The 18,493-nt window shown below is 40.1% G+C and overlaps 1 protein-coding gene across 1 annotated transcript in view; it reads right to left on the minus strand.

Moving 5' to 3' along the window:
- sppl3 (signal peptide peptidase 3) overlaps nt 1-18,139 on the minus strand; it is a 50,275-nt gene extending 32,136 nt beyond the window's left edge. Inside the window, exon 1 of the mRNA XM_080742962.1 lies at nt 17,676-18,139. Within this exon, the coding sequence (XP_080599088.1) occupies nt 17,676-17,701 (26 nt within the window). The 5' untranslated portion in view covers nt 17,702-18,139. The remainder of the gene's footprint in view (nt 1-17,675) is intronic.
- Between the last annotated feature and the right edge of the window lie 354 nt (nt 18,140-18,493).

An 18,493-nucleotide genomic window follows, 5' to 3' on the forward strand; every position in this document is an offset into this window, starting at 1 on the left:
AGACTATCAAGGGTTTCCACATTCCCGGCGTCACTATACATTTCAGGGTTGTGCATTCACATTGCGCACAATAGTCATGACACTGATGACGATTGTTGTTTTGAGTGAGGTGATTCAATATTAATATTAACATGGTGTATACTGTATGGTATTGATCCCTCAGTCCAGTCTGACAAACAACAAAAAGAAACAGAAAATACACAGGGTAGTTGTAATGTAAACTCCATGAATAAATGAAACACCGAAAAACTAACAAAGATTGTTTACAGTGCCTCATTACATATTATCAGAAGCGATCAGGCACAAATGTGTCTATGTCAAACATAATCTAAAACACACCGTTTCATTTTTATAAATACTGATCATACTGACATAATCATATATAAGGAATGCCACAACCTAGCCAGTTCTTGCAAATAGTTCCCGACTACAACATCCTAGTTAGGAGATGTGTGTAAATGGTAAATGGTGCATTTATATAGCGTTTTTATCCAAAGCGCTTTACACATTCACACGCACATTCATACACCGGTGGTGGTGGAAACCATGCAAAGCACCAACCAGCTCACCGGGAGCAACTCTGGGTTCAGCGTCTTGCCCAAGGACACTTCGACATGTAGACAGGAGTAGCCGGGATTTGAACATTTGATCATTGGCCAACCTGCTCTACCTACTGAGCTACAGCCGCCCCGCATAAATGTAAGTGGGCCTTAAAAAGACACAAATTACATTTTGAAGAGACTCCAAGAGCCACAGGAAACCTGTAAAAGGCTCAGAGCCTCTAAATTAGTCCACTGGCAAACAGGAAGGATAGCAGAGGTACTTGAGCAGCTCTTAATGCATTTCATATTTTACCCCCCTCTAATCTGCAGTCTCATCCCTCTTTATTAGCCGACTGGGTTGACAATTTGGGTAGGGGTTACACAAACAATGCATCCATCCAAACTCAATCTAGTATGACTATGAGGCACACAGTGCGCTTGCAACCATACAGAAGCCAACCATTTCTGATTCATTTACATGCAGCTTGCTATTCAAGATGTTAATAAGAGGATTTATAAGAATGATATTAATGTTATTTCTATGAATCTCTATTTTATTCAAATATATTTGACAGGAAGAGGCATCCAGGGTTCCCACACATTTTTACCAATTAATTTACAAACCTTTTCCAAAACTTTTCCAGAATATTTAACCCGATTTCCAGGACTATATAACAATAATTCAGACAAAGACAGGTAGTGTATGCCATTGGTTCTCAACCTTTTCAGGCCGTGACCCCCGAAATAATCATATTTGAACTGGGGACCCCCACCACCCTGACGAGCACTAAGAGTAGAGGAATTTTGTATAATACGGTTTTATTGTGAAAATAGCCGATCTACATGCTCACAACGCCTCGCGTTGTGAGCATGTAGATCTGCTATCTTCACAATTTCTGGTTCTAATATTTGACAATTTGGCCAATGTTTAATTTGTCATTTCAGAGGTATTAACAAAATCAATAACCAAAGACAATGCATAGCTATTTTTTCCCGGACCTTCCAGGACCCTTGATCAATTCCAAAACTTTTCCAGTACTGGAAAAATATTTTTCTAATTTCAAAATATTTCCAGGAATTTCATGACCGTGGGAACCCTGGGCATCTTTACTGTTGCAACGTCTGCTCTGCTGTACATGTCTGAGGGATCCTCCTTCACCTGAAGGTTAGCTTACTTAATGTTGAAGCTACAACCCAGGACTTTCAGTACGGCAGCGTATGTTAATAGAGGGTATGTGCGCATGACATCCTCATCATACCCGGAGGTTATGCGAGAACGCCTATTGAGTGGCAAAAAACTACTTTCTGGCCTTGACAGCCCAATACATCCAAACAGAAATGTCCTATCTGATTGCATTAAACAACGCTAAACAACGTTAAACTCATTTTGCCATTCACTTTATGCATGTGCATTGCGCATACCCTCTCTATAAAATACAACGGCACATCTTCAGTGGTTGGAGGTGGTCTCCGTACTCGGCCATTGAGAAAGTTTGACCCTGGTGTGTCGGGTAGGAGTCAGGACACCAACTGGTTGACAATGTCAATAAAGTTATTTGAAGCAATGGTTACAGTATTTTTAGCAGATTAAGTTGTTATCCTATCCTGTCCTTCTACAGCAGGGGTCTTCAACCCCTAGGGGGTCCTCAGAGTTACTAAAGGCAAGGGGGTCCTCCAAACCTTCCTATCCTTTTTATGTTAAGAAATTGAACCCTAGTGTCCATATTCTGAGATCTACAAGCTCTGCATTCTGAGATCGACAAGCTCACAACGCCTCGCTGTAGATCGGCAATTTCCAGCAAAGACGTTTGGTGTAGAGTGGAAAAAGAGCAGACTAAGTACAGAGTCAGAGTGAAAGGTCAAGTTTATTAAGTATTGACGGCTCAAGTGGTTAAATATCTGAAAACACAAATTGACATGAATCCAAAATACACTGACGATTGCGCTGTCAAACGATTACACTATATGGAATCTATGAACAGGTTGTGGGGGTCCCTGCTTCAACTCTCTCTCAACTAAGGGGTCCATGGCCTGAAAACGTTTAACACCCCTGTTCTAAAGAGTTTGATCATCCATGGCTGTCCAGACAACTGTGCAAACGGCTGTAAGCAGACCGGGAGACAGACGGCGCAGCTGATTGGACACTAGATAGTAGATACGCTGCCATCTTTATTGTAATTTAGACATCATTGTAACAAGCTCTCTCTGTCAGGTCGACTCAGGTGACTGAGACAATGCATACGATCAGGGGTTGACACTAAGGTCTCAGACAGGGTTCCCACACATCTTTACCAATTAATTTCCAAAACTTTTCCAGAATATTTAACCCGATTTCCAGGACTATATAACAATAATTCAGCTCAATAACGAGTCGCTTACTCCTATGCACAATGCCCAAAGACAGGTAGTGTATATGCCAGTGGTTCTCAACATTTTCAGGCCGTGACCCCCGATATAAACATATTTGAACTGGGGACCCCGGCACCCTGACGAGCACTAGGAGACAAGGAGTTGAGGAATTTTGTATAACACGGTTTCACAATTTCTGCCTCTAATATTTGACAATTTGGCCAATGTTTAATTTGTCATTTCAGAGGTATTAAAAAAATCAATAACCAAAGACAATGCATAGCTATTTTTTCCAAGACCTTCCAGGACCCTTGATCAATTCAAAACATTTTCCAATACTGGAAAAATATTTTTCTAATTTCAAAATATTTCCAGGAATTTCATGACCGTGGGAATCCTGTGTCAGAGGCACTTGCCCGTTGGGCAAGTACAGGTCATGTTCTACCTGCCCAAAGGTCATGCCCACTTGCCCGAAAAGTAAATCGTCCGTTATAAAATGATATGTAAGATTTTAATTACCGCTCAATTTAACACTTATTTCTTTACTTTCTGGGGCTGTGCGATAAAAATGTTATACTGTACCTCAATACTTAGAAATCCAAATACCTACATGATTGAATAGGTGTATGTTTTCACACTTGTTATTTTACCTTTTAAGTGTAGCAACAGTAAAAACAGCACATTATAAGTAATCAGTGCTTTTGAATCCAATCAGATATAACATTTTTATACAGTAAATATTCGAAAACGTAACATTAGCTTAAACTATCTTGGGAGGCATTAGTGTCACAACAATGATATTGTCTTCAGTCTGATATAGTAACAAATAACGTAATACTTTGTGTACTTTGCTGAATACGTAATATGGGCAGTTCTACTTCCTGTAGGGGTTGACACTGGAGTATCTTTCAAAAGCACAATTCTACTTGCTCAAAGGTCATGTTCACTAGCCCCCAAAAAGTTATTACATCTTATCCTGGGCTGCTTTAACACCCTGAATTTCTCCCTTGGGAGATTAATAAAAGACAAAGTGTTATCCTATCCTACTACAAAACAGACAATGGGAGTTGTATCATTCACGGTTGTCCAGACAACAGTGCAAACAAAGTGTGTGTGTGTGTGTGTGTGTGTGTGTGTGTGTGTGTGTGTGTGTGTGTGTGTGTGTGTGTGTGTGTGTAAGCAGACGTGCATACGTACCAATTTGTGAGTCAGTGTGCTTGTGTACTTGTGGTTCTCAATGTGCGGTCTGGGGACAGGACACCCAGGGGTACTTGAGGGTGTTATAGGGGGTCCCCAGCTAAATGATTACATTACTGTTTTTTTTTTCTCTCCTCACAGTTAAATTGTTACGTCTATACTGTATCTACAGTAAATACTGAAGAGACAGTAAAGGATTTATGGACCAAATGTCAGACCATAATAATACATGGAAACAGCAATTAATCAAAAGAAGGTCTGAGTTAAGAAAAGTCAGAAGTTATAATATGCAAAAACGAAATTTAAAAGAATTAAAAGTCAGCCCTATTCTTTACAAGACGCTAGCAATACATTCTGCTCAAGTATGAGAATCAGGTCACTTTATAGCCTAATGAAAGCCAACTTTCATATTGTTAACATTAGAACTGTCAAAATAATTACATAATAGTCCAACTTTTGACATAATCACAATTATTTTGACATAATCATTCATAATCGTTTACATGTTGAAAAATGTTCATATATTTTCAAACATTTAAAAAGAATAGTGGAAATAGCAGATCTGAGCTTGTAGATCGTCTATTTCCACTTTCAATGTTCTTTTTTTAAGTGTTAAGTTGTCAAATATGTCTGTAATTTCTTTGTATGTTTGGGTTATGTGTCATATCTGCCGAGTGCAACTTCAAAGCCTACAAGCCAAACAGAAATGTAATTGTCAACGACAAAAACACAATTAAATCGTTAATCGCAATTATTTGAGTGACAATTAATCGCCATGTAAAATGTCATAATGGTGACAGCCCTAGTTACCATAATCGTATGATCGTGAAGAGACACAAATTCACACACATGCACTCATTCAAGCATCCTATATCCTGGCAACTACAAATCCAGGCCATGGCCTTTGTTACAGGCCATGACCTGGAACCGTCTTTCTCCACTGCATACTATCAAATTATAAAGTAAACATTCGTGACACAAAGAAAAGTTTCAAAACATGACCCATTCAAAGTTTGAAATGCAGGTCCACACAGCAAGTAATCGGTAGGCTAAATGATAAAAACTACAATTGCACACATTGGCTTAATGAAATGTAATTCTCACTCTGAAAATCAAGGTGGCTTTTAGGCCTTCTTTCTCTTTCAGACTACCTGTAATTTTTATTATCTCTGGGTCTGAGAAAAGCTACAGAAATTCAAGGAAAACAACTCTTTCCCTCAGGTTCATTTAGTGGACAAGAGTGATTAGAAGAACTACGCCGAGCTATAGATCCCCTATTGCTTCCTTTTGCTCTCCCTAAAATCATTCTCTTCTCTCCTTCAGTCTTGCGGTGGAGATCTGGGTTCTGGGATATGTGGGATCTCCTGCATGCCGACCTCTGCCGTCTATGGTGCACTACAGCTTTGGAATATTCATCTGTGCTTTTTTGTATACACATTACACAACACCGTCCTCTGTTGAGACTGGTGCTGCTTTTTGTTCCTTATCCACTGGCTGAACCCCAACAGAACAAGCGTTTTAATACAGCTTTAATACCAGGGTCACTGCATGCCAAAGTGTATTTTTCACAAGAGTGAATTACCTACGATATAATTGGATAGCAACTTTATGTCTCAACCCAAGTGTTTTATCACACAAATGGCAGTGAATGCTATTTAGTACTGTACTGTAGTAGGTAGCAGGCTGAGATCTACTAATACATACACTCTCTTTGGTCCATCTATTGGTCCATCTATCAGTCAAAGACAACAGCTAGGCTGTCTGACACCTCGCTAACAGTTGAATGTTTGACACTACTCTATTTCTCTTGATAATGACAGTTTTAACCTGAAGGTCCAGCACTTCTAATAATAATGATCATAATAATAATTATAGTGAACAGATCAGTGTAAAAAAAAGGATGAAGTAATCATCCTTCTTGCATAGTTTTCCATAAACTACAACTATACAACTAACAAAGATGGTTTCAGGGCTGACTATCCACTTGATACCCCTTCCACCCCCATCCACTTCAATTGAGAACAATATTTTTTATCTTTATCTTGCCCGGTGTGAATGACTCTTTAGTGTAGAGCAAAAACAGGAGGGAGAGTTGGGGATTAGTATAGAGCCCTTGGGAATTCGGTCAAATAAGCATACAGTGGCTATGCAGCCACATCACACTGGCACCTTGCTTTCTGGAGACAAGTATTGTTAAGTGTCGTCTCCGCTTGAGAAAGTGGTAGGTTTGACCCTAGTCCTCCTGACCTCTCTCTCATCTGCTTCTCCAGACTCCAGTCATGGGTGTGGAATGTGGTCTGGGGTTAAGAGGACCCCGCTCCAAATAACAGTTCCGTCTTCTTGATCGTTGCTCGTGCTATCGACGGGCATTAAAGCTACACTTAGTCTACATTTTAACGCCCTAAATTACACCCTGAAGTCTTAAGTAGGCACACAATGCAGTGTAATTTGCACACCTTTGTTATCACGCATCAACTCAGAATAAAGCATGCCACCACAGCACACGGCCGCTGCATAGACAAAGGCCATGAGCTGCTGCATTGCACGTTTGACACGAATTTACACTCTCCCAACATCAACGTGTCAAATATAATTACATTATCCTTGACACCTAGTGATTGATACAAACCAGCTAGTCACACACTATTTCAGCTGGATATCCTAAGCAGTTGTTCTCAAAATGGGGGTCCTTGGGGAGTTGAATTGTTTTTAACACAAATCTTTTCTTCTGGGGTCCCTGGCACTAAACATTTTCAGATGGGGGTCAGCGGCCAAATATATATATCAATTTTGGGGTCCTTGGCACGAAAACGTGTGGATTCTAAAGCATATCATTAACATGTGTGTGTAGTCTGCAAAACATAAGGATTGTTATGTTTCACATTTCTGCTCAACTGTAGGGAACCCGGTTTCCAGTCTGGCTTTTGATTTTGCTCTAGTGACGTTTCATCCCAACGTAGTCTCTCGTGGCCAGACTGTTGTCTCCGCAATTTGCAAATGCTCCCATCATACAGTCTGGGATAACGGAAGAAGAACGATGAGTAACCGGTTAAAGCGGAAGCCTCCTCCTAACTTCCGTTTCCGTCTCACATCGCGCACATTTATCATTATATAAATAAAAATCATCTAAGCATGTTTAGCTTGCTGCTTAGCAGAAATGTCATTTTAAAATATATTTTCTTGAACAGAAATGCCAGTTTCCGTTACTCGCTGTTCAGGAGCTGTAGTTCCAGACTCTATATAGTATTCGGAGATTGTGGAATAGTTGTCTGGCTACGCGAGACTAATCCCAACTCACCTCCAACACAGGAATTTTTTTTTTTTTTTTGTTATCAAATATTTTTATTTTCCATAATCAAAAGAAAAATGCAATTAACAGACAAACAACACAAACAATAGTAAAACAAGAAAAGGAAAAGAAAACCCACCCACCCCCTTTCCCCGGACCAACACGGAATGTACAATAGTGCATGCCTGTGCTAGGCTGTTACCACTATATAGTGATTTCTTGAATCATAGCCTTAAGCTTATCTGCAATGTCCGACCACATATTAATGTTTTCTTCTTTTGCTCCGCCAACACAGGAATTTTGAAGTTTCATTGTAGGACTGAGAATAATGAATGAGAGGGAATCTCCTGTCTTTCCTTCAGTCAATAGTACAGAAATGACTGCAGGGTGTCTATGAGGGGAGGAGTAACATGTAGTTCACCAATGAAACAGGACACCGGGACAATGCTGCATCTCCCAACTGTGGCCTGGTCTTGCGTGTCCCATACAGGCATGTTACTAATGACTGGGAAACAGACTCTGCAGGAATCATCTTTACAGATGTATCAAAACACAATGGGGCTATTTATCCTTGACCCAAAAGATCTAGGTCAAAAAGAACACCTACAACCAAGCCCATATCTTTTTAAATTACAGAATCTTGGACACTTTGCTTTGCAGCTCCCATCTTAAAATGGATTAAAGATCTATTCTACTTAGACTACTTAAGACTAGTGATAAAAAGAAGACATTTAAGAAATGGACAGCCTCAGACTAGTTTGAATTAAACTTGATGTCATCACTTCTTTGCTGTCAACAGAACTACATAAATTGTTTCAAACAGCATAGATCTTATTCATATTCAAGTGCCGAATGGGTTCCACTGAATTCTGCTCACATAAGACTGTCAAACATGGGTGAGATAAATGAATGGAACATTTTAAAACAAAATACAATCACGGACTGTTGAGGGCTGGAGGGCAGCCCAAAGTGCCATAAGACGTCCTTGTTCACTGACAGACTAGGTTTCAATAACACAATTCCAAAACCCTCCTCCTTCAAGCCAGTGCATAACTTGACCACAATGGACTACATCACCAGGCTACTTCGAAGACCAGATTTTTTAAAGTTGTCAGTTGGTTGAGCAGAAGACAAACAAACACAATCTCCCTCCACTGTATTCTGATTAAATCAAATGCAGATACATTTAAAGAGATCAGCTTGAGGTCATCTAGAATGTGACTCAAACTGCATTTTCATTGTTCCCATTAAATTGATAATTAGCTTGACCTTTTTTCAGGTGGAGTTTAACACACTTAGAAGTGTCAGGCTATTTCCAATTCCATGACTATTTGACCAATGTCAGGATGTAAAATGCTACATAAAGTACATGTTCAAGCCAGGTCAAGGATCATGGCCACTGTACATGTCCAAGGATTATGGCCACAGTCTAATGATTTTATAAAATTGCTGACTGGTTTTCATCATACTTCACACAAAGTTCACATGGCTGAAATTCCCCATGAATCGCATGAGTCAATCACAGAAAGAAAAAAAAAAGGGTTTTCCACAGAATGCTTAAAATTAGGTAATCCTTTATTTTCTGGACACAAGACACCACACCAGTCCAACCATTACCCAAAGGAAACATAAACAATAATAGCTGTTGAACACTGAAATATTAACTGTGTTTGTACAGCTATAGCTAGGACTGTCATTCTGTCATTAGGCTAATAGTCTCAGGAATTGTCCAATCCTAGAGCTCATCTGAGAGACATTTTTGGAAATTGTGGAATCTTTGCTTTTAACTCCAGTCAAGTCAAGTGTATCCTGCAGCATATGGATAGTGGTCATTGTCATGCTAGTTAGTACGTTAGGGGATTACGAGGACAGGACTGCACTGCTTTGTTTTGACTAACAAATATTTCACTGGAAAGTTCCGCTGTCTCAAACACATATCGATATCATCTCTACATTAGCCTTAATAGGCTAATGCTGGAGCTGGTGTACCAAGATTTTGAATTTAGTCAGGACTCCAAGCTTTGAGGTGCATATAAAAGGCTATGGTATATATTTGAAAACAAACATGTCGTTCCCTGCAAACCATGGTTGTACAATATCATCTGGGTGCAAACACAACAAAGGAGCCAAAAAATGCAATAGTTGGCAACGATAAACATCCTCTCAATACCTCCTTAACTCTAACCTTTTGGAAATGTACAAAAAAAAAATCAAAATGTAAAACAAGATGGTCAAGTAAGTGAATAAAAGAGATTCTAAAATAACTAGACAATTTAGACCAATTGCAAAGGCCTATTGTGCCAAAATGTGCAAAACTAGTGACTAGTTCAACTGTGATGTTGGATCTAATGTCACGTAACGTTAAAACATGTGTTCCTTTTCGTGCCAAAATGTTGGTGTAAATTGAAAGAAAAGTAGTGATGAACATTACTGCCAACTTACCCAGGTTTTATTTAATTAAAAAGATTACACGCTCTCAAGGCACCCAAATTTGGCACCGATTTATCCAACGTGAATAGGCACTACCAACATAAGTGTGGTAGCAACTAGAGCGTACTCAATTCTTTTTTATTCTTTGATTCTGCATTGATGCAGGGAAACTCACTAATCAGACATTTAAAGTGTAATACCCATCATCATGTTGGCACCAACTGTAAATGGGCACAGATGACGCACAGGTTTCTGATGCATGTTCACTCTCCCTTTCCCCTTCTGTGAAAAACCAGGGTTGGGACAATTATCCACAACAATACCACGCTTAAGTTAAGTGATGCATTCCGTGGGTTAAACCGCAGACCCAGCATGATACGTTGTTTTTTTATTGAGTTAGGAATAATTCCATAATGTCACAGGCACAGCCCTATGAAAAACCTAATCAAACAACTCTCTCGTTAATAAAGAAAAACATCCATAGTTTTTGCATTGTTTCCTGTGCAGTTGGTGGTAGTCAACCATCAGTAGGGACCTATCACTAGGAGCCATCTATTGGAGAGTTATGCCACCTCCATTCACTTCATCAGGCCAGGTCTTCCATGTAGACTTCTATTGGGGAATAGTGACAAAGTGCTGACCTGGATGTTTACGGAATGCATGGAAGTCTATGGGCATTTGTCACCATTTTGAGTTACATGAATGAACCACGTGGAGTCATGGACGACTGTTTTCTGACCCTGCATGACGCAACTCTCACATAGATGGCTCTGCGATCAGCGATCACCTTAACTAGCATGTTGAATCAACACCAGAGTGGGAGGAAGAGCTCAAATGAGTTAAATGCATTGACAAGACTGCCATCTCCGTTGTGCTTTAAAATATCCATTGTGGAATATAATCTAGTGTTCATTTTTCTTGGCAATGTAGTACAGGCATTGACACTAAGGCTTGCCCACCTGCCCCTGGCAGGTAAATAAAACTTTCGGGCAGGTGGAGTTTGCCTTCAGGTTGCCCGACCAGGCAAGTGCTCATTTGAGAGGGGATGCAACAGTCTTTAAACACAACCAGATATCTGTTTATTGTGTCTTAACACCTGAATGTGGCCAGAGTGCACTGTCTTCTGGTCTGTGGAATGTAAAATAAGAGCATTGTTAACCTATAATGTGTGTTTTATAAGTGTGAAACCATAGACACATTCAATCATACCTACATTATATTTGGATTTGGAGGTATTGAGGTATGAAACTTTTTATCGCACAGCCCCAGAAAGTAAAGAAATAAATGTTAAATTGAGTGGTAATTAAAATCGTACCTATCATTTTATAATGGAAGATTTACCTTTTCGGGCAAGTGGGCATCACCTTTGGGCAGGTAGAACGTGACCTGTACTTGCCTGTCGGGCAGGTGCCTCTGAGACCTTAGTGTCAACCCCAGTAGTATGCTTTGTACTTTGATTGCCGCTACTGAAAATATAAACTAAAGTTAGACAGAAATGACAGGGAAACCCCATCACCCAGCTGGATTACATCGGTTTTAATTTAATTTGTTAAAATGATCTCCTTCATTCATGTATTCGCCCAGACGTTTATTAGCCAATAATATTAACACTTGTCGTGACAGTTCTACACAAATTTCTTGACAAGTACATTCTTCCCAACGAAGCAAGTCTGTCCTTTGCATGGCATTGTGAAACGGCCCGTGTCATCACTGCTTTGGAGCTCGTCTCTGCTACACATGCCATGATACTGACTGCTGCCACCTCCGGGTATGGAGTTATCAGCCAACTGTCAGCTGTAGTCTGTTTCATGTGTTCTAGTCACTAGAATCTAGTGCAACTATTACCAGAAACGTGACCCGATGCAACGCAATCTGAACCGCACCATAGCTGCGGTTAAGTTAATACATGTCAGCTTGCTGTCAGGGCCTTTTGAGTCTAAAAGCCTCGCTAGCAACGGTTAAAAAAAACGTCTATGAGTTGTGTGAACAGTTGTGAAAATAAATAAATACACAACATGAGTGGGCTCAGGTGACGCAGGGGTACGGTACCTGCACCAGTGCCCACCACGTGTCGTGAAGTCTATGGGTTCGAATCCACCGCGGCACATCCAACATGTCCAAGACAGTGTTTCCCTATATTCATTTTACTGAGGCGGCCCGCCGCTCCTTGGATTTTGGATGCCACAGCTTGATTTTTAGGGAAATTATATATTTTTATGAGGCGATTCGTGAGCTTCTAGATGCGTCACACACCGCCGTGCGACAAAGTATAATTGGGCCACCAGTAAAACGGCTCCCCCCTATGGTAACAGCTTTCTATGGGTCACAATGGTGTCAGTAGCGTAGACCAATGTAGGTCTTATTAGCGAGGCTGCAGCGCCTGCTCCCTAGAAGTTGTTTTGTAACGTGCACAGTGAATTCCACGCTGTAGAAATATCCGATTCTCCGTCCGAATCGTCGGTTGCCTACAATGAGGAGCGGTGGAGATGGAGTGGGGGGTGTAGAAAGTTTAGAAACCGACCGACTGTCACTGACTTCATTTGGGAGAAAAATGAAAGCGACCGATGGTGCTGTGTAACCGAAACAATGACTGATAGACGGACATAAACTTTAGGACTTCAGCTGTTGTTAATGAATACAGCATACTAAGGCTGGGCGGTATTAGGAAAACCTTCGATATTCGATAACGTTGATGAATACCTCGATTTCGATATTACTCACGATATTAGTAAAAACAATTGCATTATATAGTTTTTAATGTTTACTGCTTTAGGTCCACTGCCTGCCTAACCCAGATAAAGAATAGCATATCCATGCATGCACACTGCACAGTACACATAGAAGGGTTAGGTAGGTCTTATTGAAATAACCACACCTGGTTACAGATAAGACACACATGCATTTTTCACATGCATTTACATGCATAGTGTGTCTGTTAATTAATTTGACACATACACCAATACCTCATTTCAATCGTCGATATGTATACTGTACCTTGCATGTTGATACCTCGATATCGATTTTTTATTCGATATAATGCCCAGCCTTACCGCATACATATTTCAATCTGCGATCGCTCACGAGCGCCTGCACTCGACCGCACACCACTGGTTCTGGCGTTTCTGTGGCATAGCCACTCTGTGTGTGCCAATGTTATGTTAAGGCCATTTGATTTGTCTTCACAGAGTGTGGAGAGAAAGGGAAGGTGTCGTTATCGTTACATTTAAGTAAAAACAATAAACCATAGAAACTTGTGCTCCGTGCACGTGCATGAGGAGCCCAGCCGACCACAATTACAACTCCATCCTAGGGGAAACACTACAAGAGCTACTCCTGGACTCTCCTTCGCCTTCCTCCTTAAATACATTTTCTAAAATAACAAAAATAGCTCCCAATGCATCATGCAATTGAGCTTGTAGATCTGCAATTTTGACGCACAAAAAAGTATAAAGGACGGGTGTTTTCAATTAACCCAACATGATTAAAATAGAGTTTGAGTCTGATAAAATGAGTATCAAATATCTAAAAACTGAATCAAGCAACTGAAAAACCTTGTGGTCCCGAATGCTCCCAAAAGCCGGAGTAGACGATAAAACCGACCTAAAGTTTTTTTTTAAGTGAAATATCCCTTTAATCGAAAAAGAATCAATAGAATTGCTAATAAGATAATCGATAGTTGTACCCATATCCAGGATTAACTTGACCACATGAGGCAGATGCCGTTTCCTATTGTACTACCAGGGATGAAGGTGTTGTTTGCCGTAACAAACTGAAATTATAGCCCTACACAACCATGATAGTAATAGACTAACCACTGGATTCATAGCATTATTATATGCTATGAATGCAAAATGCATTAAGCCTACAAATTAAATATTTTCTATCTTCAAGGAGCTACTTGCTCATATTCTAGGATGAAATGTTTCCACATTAACTATGAAAAGTAATCTGAAACATTCAACTTTTTTATCTATGAATATTCTGTTGCTATAGGCATTGAAATGATTGAGAATTTGTAGAAGTAATGCTGATATGATATTAATATGATAGTTTTTACTGTCTATTGTGCTGCTTTCTGCGAGCGTCACATGGAGAACGAAAATGGTATTACCAATCTGTTAACATGGATACTGAAAGTAAAAGCAAGAATTCTGTGATGCACACACATTTCGTTGTTTCGGCCCTTAGCCTTCAAACGGGTGATGATACACCAAGCCAATTTACAGGTAATGTGAATAAATGTAATATTGTTGTGCATCATGTGCATTGTTTAACATGATGGAACCGACAACAACCCCATCTTATTCAGACTTTTACGCTGTGGCTCTGCAGGAGGCTCTGCGTCTTTTAGAGGCTCTGTCTGTGTATGTGTGTATGTCTGTATGTTTGGGTGTCTGGAGCTAATCTTGCAAACCACTGGACAGATCAGGTCCTGGTTTATTGTGCACACTGGCAGTAGGCCACAAAAGTACCTCCACTATTTTTTTTCATGTTTCATCTTTTTGAAATAGCGCAAAATAGTCCATTCGGAACGCATGCCCAGATCGGCTGTGCAATACCAGTTGTACCCACTCTATGAGTAGTTTAGTTCAGTCAGTTGTACACATTATCATACTATGATTATGGTATGTAAAACTCACATTTAACAAACTGCAATGTTTATCATAACCCACAAGATACAAAAATCTGGCCCAGCAAAAAAATATATATATTATAATATCCTCAGTTTCCTTACTACTTTCCTTTATATGCGAACTGTGGACCTGTCCATATACTATGTCAAGACTTCTTTGAGCACCGGTGAACGAACATTACAAAGCCAGCATTTTGACCACTACTTTGTTTGATTACTAGGGATAATGGTTTCTCTGCTGCCAACTACCACTACATCAAACTAATAACTAAGCAGTTGCCTTTTTACGGTCACTTAAAAGTCGTTTTCCAAAAACTTGTATGTCTAGTACAGATATCTATCAACAGGCTTAACCACTTAAACCCTAACCTTTGTAGTGTATAGAGCTTGGAGGAGTCCCCTAGGCTCTATACTAGGTCCACCAGCATTGGCCAGATCAAAGTGTTTGTAAACAAACGTATTGAGTGGTATTTCAGGATATAAATGTCTATGGATATTTACACAATATAAAATAAAGTGTCCACTCCAGAACATTAGCTACAGTGCTGCATGTCTAGTTTGTCATCCTGTCGTTATTTAGAACAAAATTATATATTTTTAACAGTCAATGACAACATCATAATTGCCCTGTTCTTCCAGAGGGCTAATGAATACTACTCCTCCAAAGCAATGCTGCTGGTGCCATCTACTCTGAAATACAGTTTTGGTTGTGGTGATTGATGACACGGTCGATTTCCCGGCAGTAACACCAAATGTCTTCTCTGAAAACAGCCGATCTTTAATCTCAGAATGCATAGCCTATGCTCACAGTTCACAAGAGACACTAGGATTTACAAATGCTTAATCACCTCGCACAGGTGGTATGCTTCAACATGTCACTTAAACATATTAATAAAAAACTAAAATCCTAAATATCCCCAGGTTTCCCCTTAACTTGGCAACAGACAGCCTTAGGATAAATTCAAAAGGTCAACTTAATTGATATTATCCTGAATGGATAAGGATAGTGTTAGTTACTGTGAATAGATGCCTGCCACAATAGGATTCTTATTTCTAACATTGATTAGAATGTTAACACAGTACACAAAATAAGTAACTCAACTGGAGACTTTGCAGTGATATCCTAATGGCTTTTAACATAATAGTCAATAGTCAAGTTTGTATGCCATGCATAGGCATACTCTAAGCAAAAGTGATAATTGCCTAAATAAAATGAACAGCCATGGATGCCAATTTGAAAATCAAAGATTTGGGATATTGACAAATTAATTGACTTTCTTGTGAAAGTGTAAACTGTGAATTACCCTAAAACATCTACTTACGCTATTTTGACTATAAAGACCACAGACCATAGATGGCCATAGAATTCAATGAAATTGTGTACACTACACATTGCTTTTCTTCAACATGGCCTTACTACTAGCTCGCTAGGCCTTAACTAACCCTGAACAGCTGATCAAGCATACCTAGCCATGGCATGAAGGTAACGTTATCCTGCAAAGCAGCAAAATGGTTTGTCACAAGAATTAACTGTCAGCATGAATTAATAGTAAATGATAGCCAGTATTAAAGCGTGCAGCTAGAACTGACATATCGAACATGATTGTGCTATTATCATCCAGCTAATCTGGCACGGTCTTTGAAGGCTTTGTTATTGTGTGCAAGTTGGGCGACGACGAAAGCTAACAATACGCGAACTAATTAGCTTAGTTTGTTAACGGTGCATGATTTGGTACTGATCTAATAGCTTACTGTAAGTAACCCTTTAAACGTTGCCATGTAAACAAAATCTATAATGTCCCAAAATGACCACTTGTCAGCAAGGAAGAGATGACAGTCACTGACTTACTAGTTAACCGGTGGGTTAACTCGGTTAGCAAGCTGCCCACTGTACCCAGCGTTTGATCACAGTCCCTTTAATATATTGTGTTGCGTGGCGTTGTCGCTCGCCGACAACAGCCGATCCACAAGCTCACAATGCGAATATGCGTTTCTATATGCTATTTTATTTGCGCGACGCTTTGGTCGGAGCAGAGCACAGCATCAGCTGCTAGCTAGGACGGTCCCTCTTGTTTAAACCTCATCCCTCGACCAAAAATGCATTCTCTTTAACCGAAACGACTGTAGACGCCACTCACGTCGACACTTTTCTCTGATAGAAAACACGTCAAATGTTTTTGATCGAGCAACGAAGCATTTTAAATACTAGCTTGCTTGCTCGGTAGCTGCCTGGCTTGCTACCTCCTAGCCAACAACACAACTTAGCAGCTCGCAGTTGCAATATCAGTGCCGCTGGCGAATCATTGAAAAACTATGTATAATAGGCTAGATACAAATGATAGGTACATCCAAATTAATTAATGTGCACAACAGAACGGACTATGTAATGGTGTGTGAACTGGGAGGTCAACATCCATGCCACAGAGCAAGCAGCTCTGATAGCAGTGGTGGGAAAAATATGCTCACATATTTTACTTCAGTAAAAGTATCAATACTGTTATATAGAAATGTATTCTGTTACAAGCAAAAGTCCGGAATTACAAATGGATTTGCGTAAAAAAAGTATGAAAGTGTTGGCACCAAAATGTACTTGAAGTACCAAAAGTAAAAGCACAAAATTGTGTAGATCTGCTAAAATGAAGATAGCAGATCTACAAGCTCGCGATGTGAGCTTGTTGATCGGCTATTTTCAAATAGCCACGGTATAAAATAATGGTCTACAAGTGGCTTGTGTATGTTTTATAACGTTATAATGTGTATCTGCAAAGTAACTACGTCTTTGTAGATTAGTAAAAAGAAAAACAAATACAATATCTGCCTCTGAGACTGAGATGTAGTGAAGTAGAAGTAGAATAGTTGGAAATGGGAAATACTCAAGTAGTTCATAATGCCTCGAAATTGTACTATTTATTAGTCAGTGGTTCTCAACGTCTATTCTAGGGTTTCTGTGGGTTTCTTTATTATGGATTGGGGGTCTAAAAATTGACCCACACAAGTCTGTAACTCTGACAGTGTACAGTGTACCAAATGGACCCTGACGGGTCCATTTGGTTCCATTTGTACACTGTTCAGAGTTAAAGGGAGACCTTTGAATTTAGAGAAACACTGCTATAAGAAAATGTACTCAGTAGTTACTCTCCACCACTGTCTGCTAGCAAGCAGCAGCAGCGGAGGCTGTGGTAGCTGCGAGCCGTCGTACGACGCTTGCTTCTCTGCTGCACTGATCCACACTCACCAGGACGAGTAGCCCTGCTCCGCCATGTCGCTCTGCCGACAACACTGTGGGGCTGCTGGGGTAGCTCGCAGATCCTCCTCCTCGGGAGATATTTTCCTCTTTTCTTTACAAAAAGAAAGAAAGAAAGCCAACGTCCTAGTAGTCACTGTTAGATAACAACATGTCGATGCATCATCCCGGCCGCGGGGTCCCAGCTAGTGATCACTAGCCTGTGCGATTTACTAAAAAAAAATGGCAATGATGGTTTGCTAACGTTAGGTGGCTAATAAGACAAAGCGAAAACCCCGGAGGAAAAAACTAGTTATTTTCTCGTCGGGTTTCGCCTAATGCCCTCCTTTGCCCCGTCACCCTCTAAGCCAAGAAGGCTTCAGGTTTGTAACGACGCTACAGCCGCTGTAAATCCATATTCAGACGTGTTTTTGGTCATCCGTCCGGGGCTTGAATTCGTGTATTCCTGAAGTCTGCACTCCTCCTGGTTGTAATGGAAGCCGTTCAGATATCTTTGTTTTCTATGGTGGCGAGAGAGAGAGTCACGGGGACGCGCAGAATCGCCCTGCTATAGAGGTTTACAAGTAGGACGTGCACTGAAATGCATTTTGTGCAATGGGTTCTCCTCAGCTGGTAGCACTGCAGCCTATCATATGCAACATAGGCTTTTGGAGGCATTTCCACTATCATTTGCGATTAAATATAGGCTATATAATAATCTTAAAGGGAAGCTCATTGGGGACATTTTGAGTAGAATAGAAATTCAACCCCATTTGGTCTTTATTTCTCTTTATAAAAAATATAGTATCTTTCCAAAAGAAAAAAAAATG

This window comes from Nannobrachium achirus (genome assembly GCF_963921795.1).
Source record: "Nannobrachium achirus genome assembly, chromosome: 15".
NCBI classification, from domain to species: Eukaryota; Metazoa; Chordata; class Actinopteri; order Myctophiformes; family Myctophidae; genus Nannobrachium; species Nannobrachium achirus.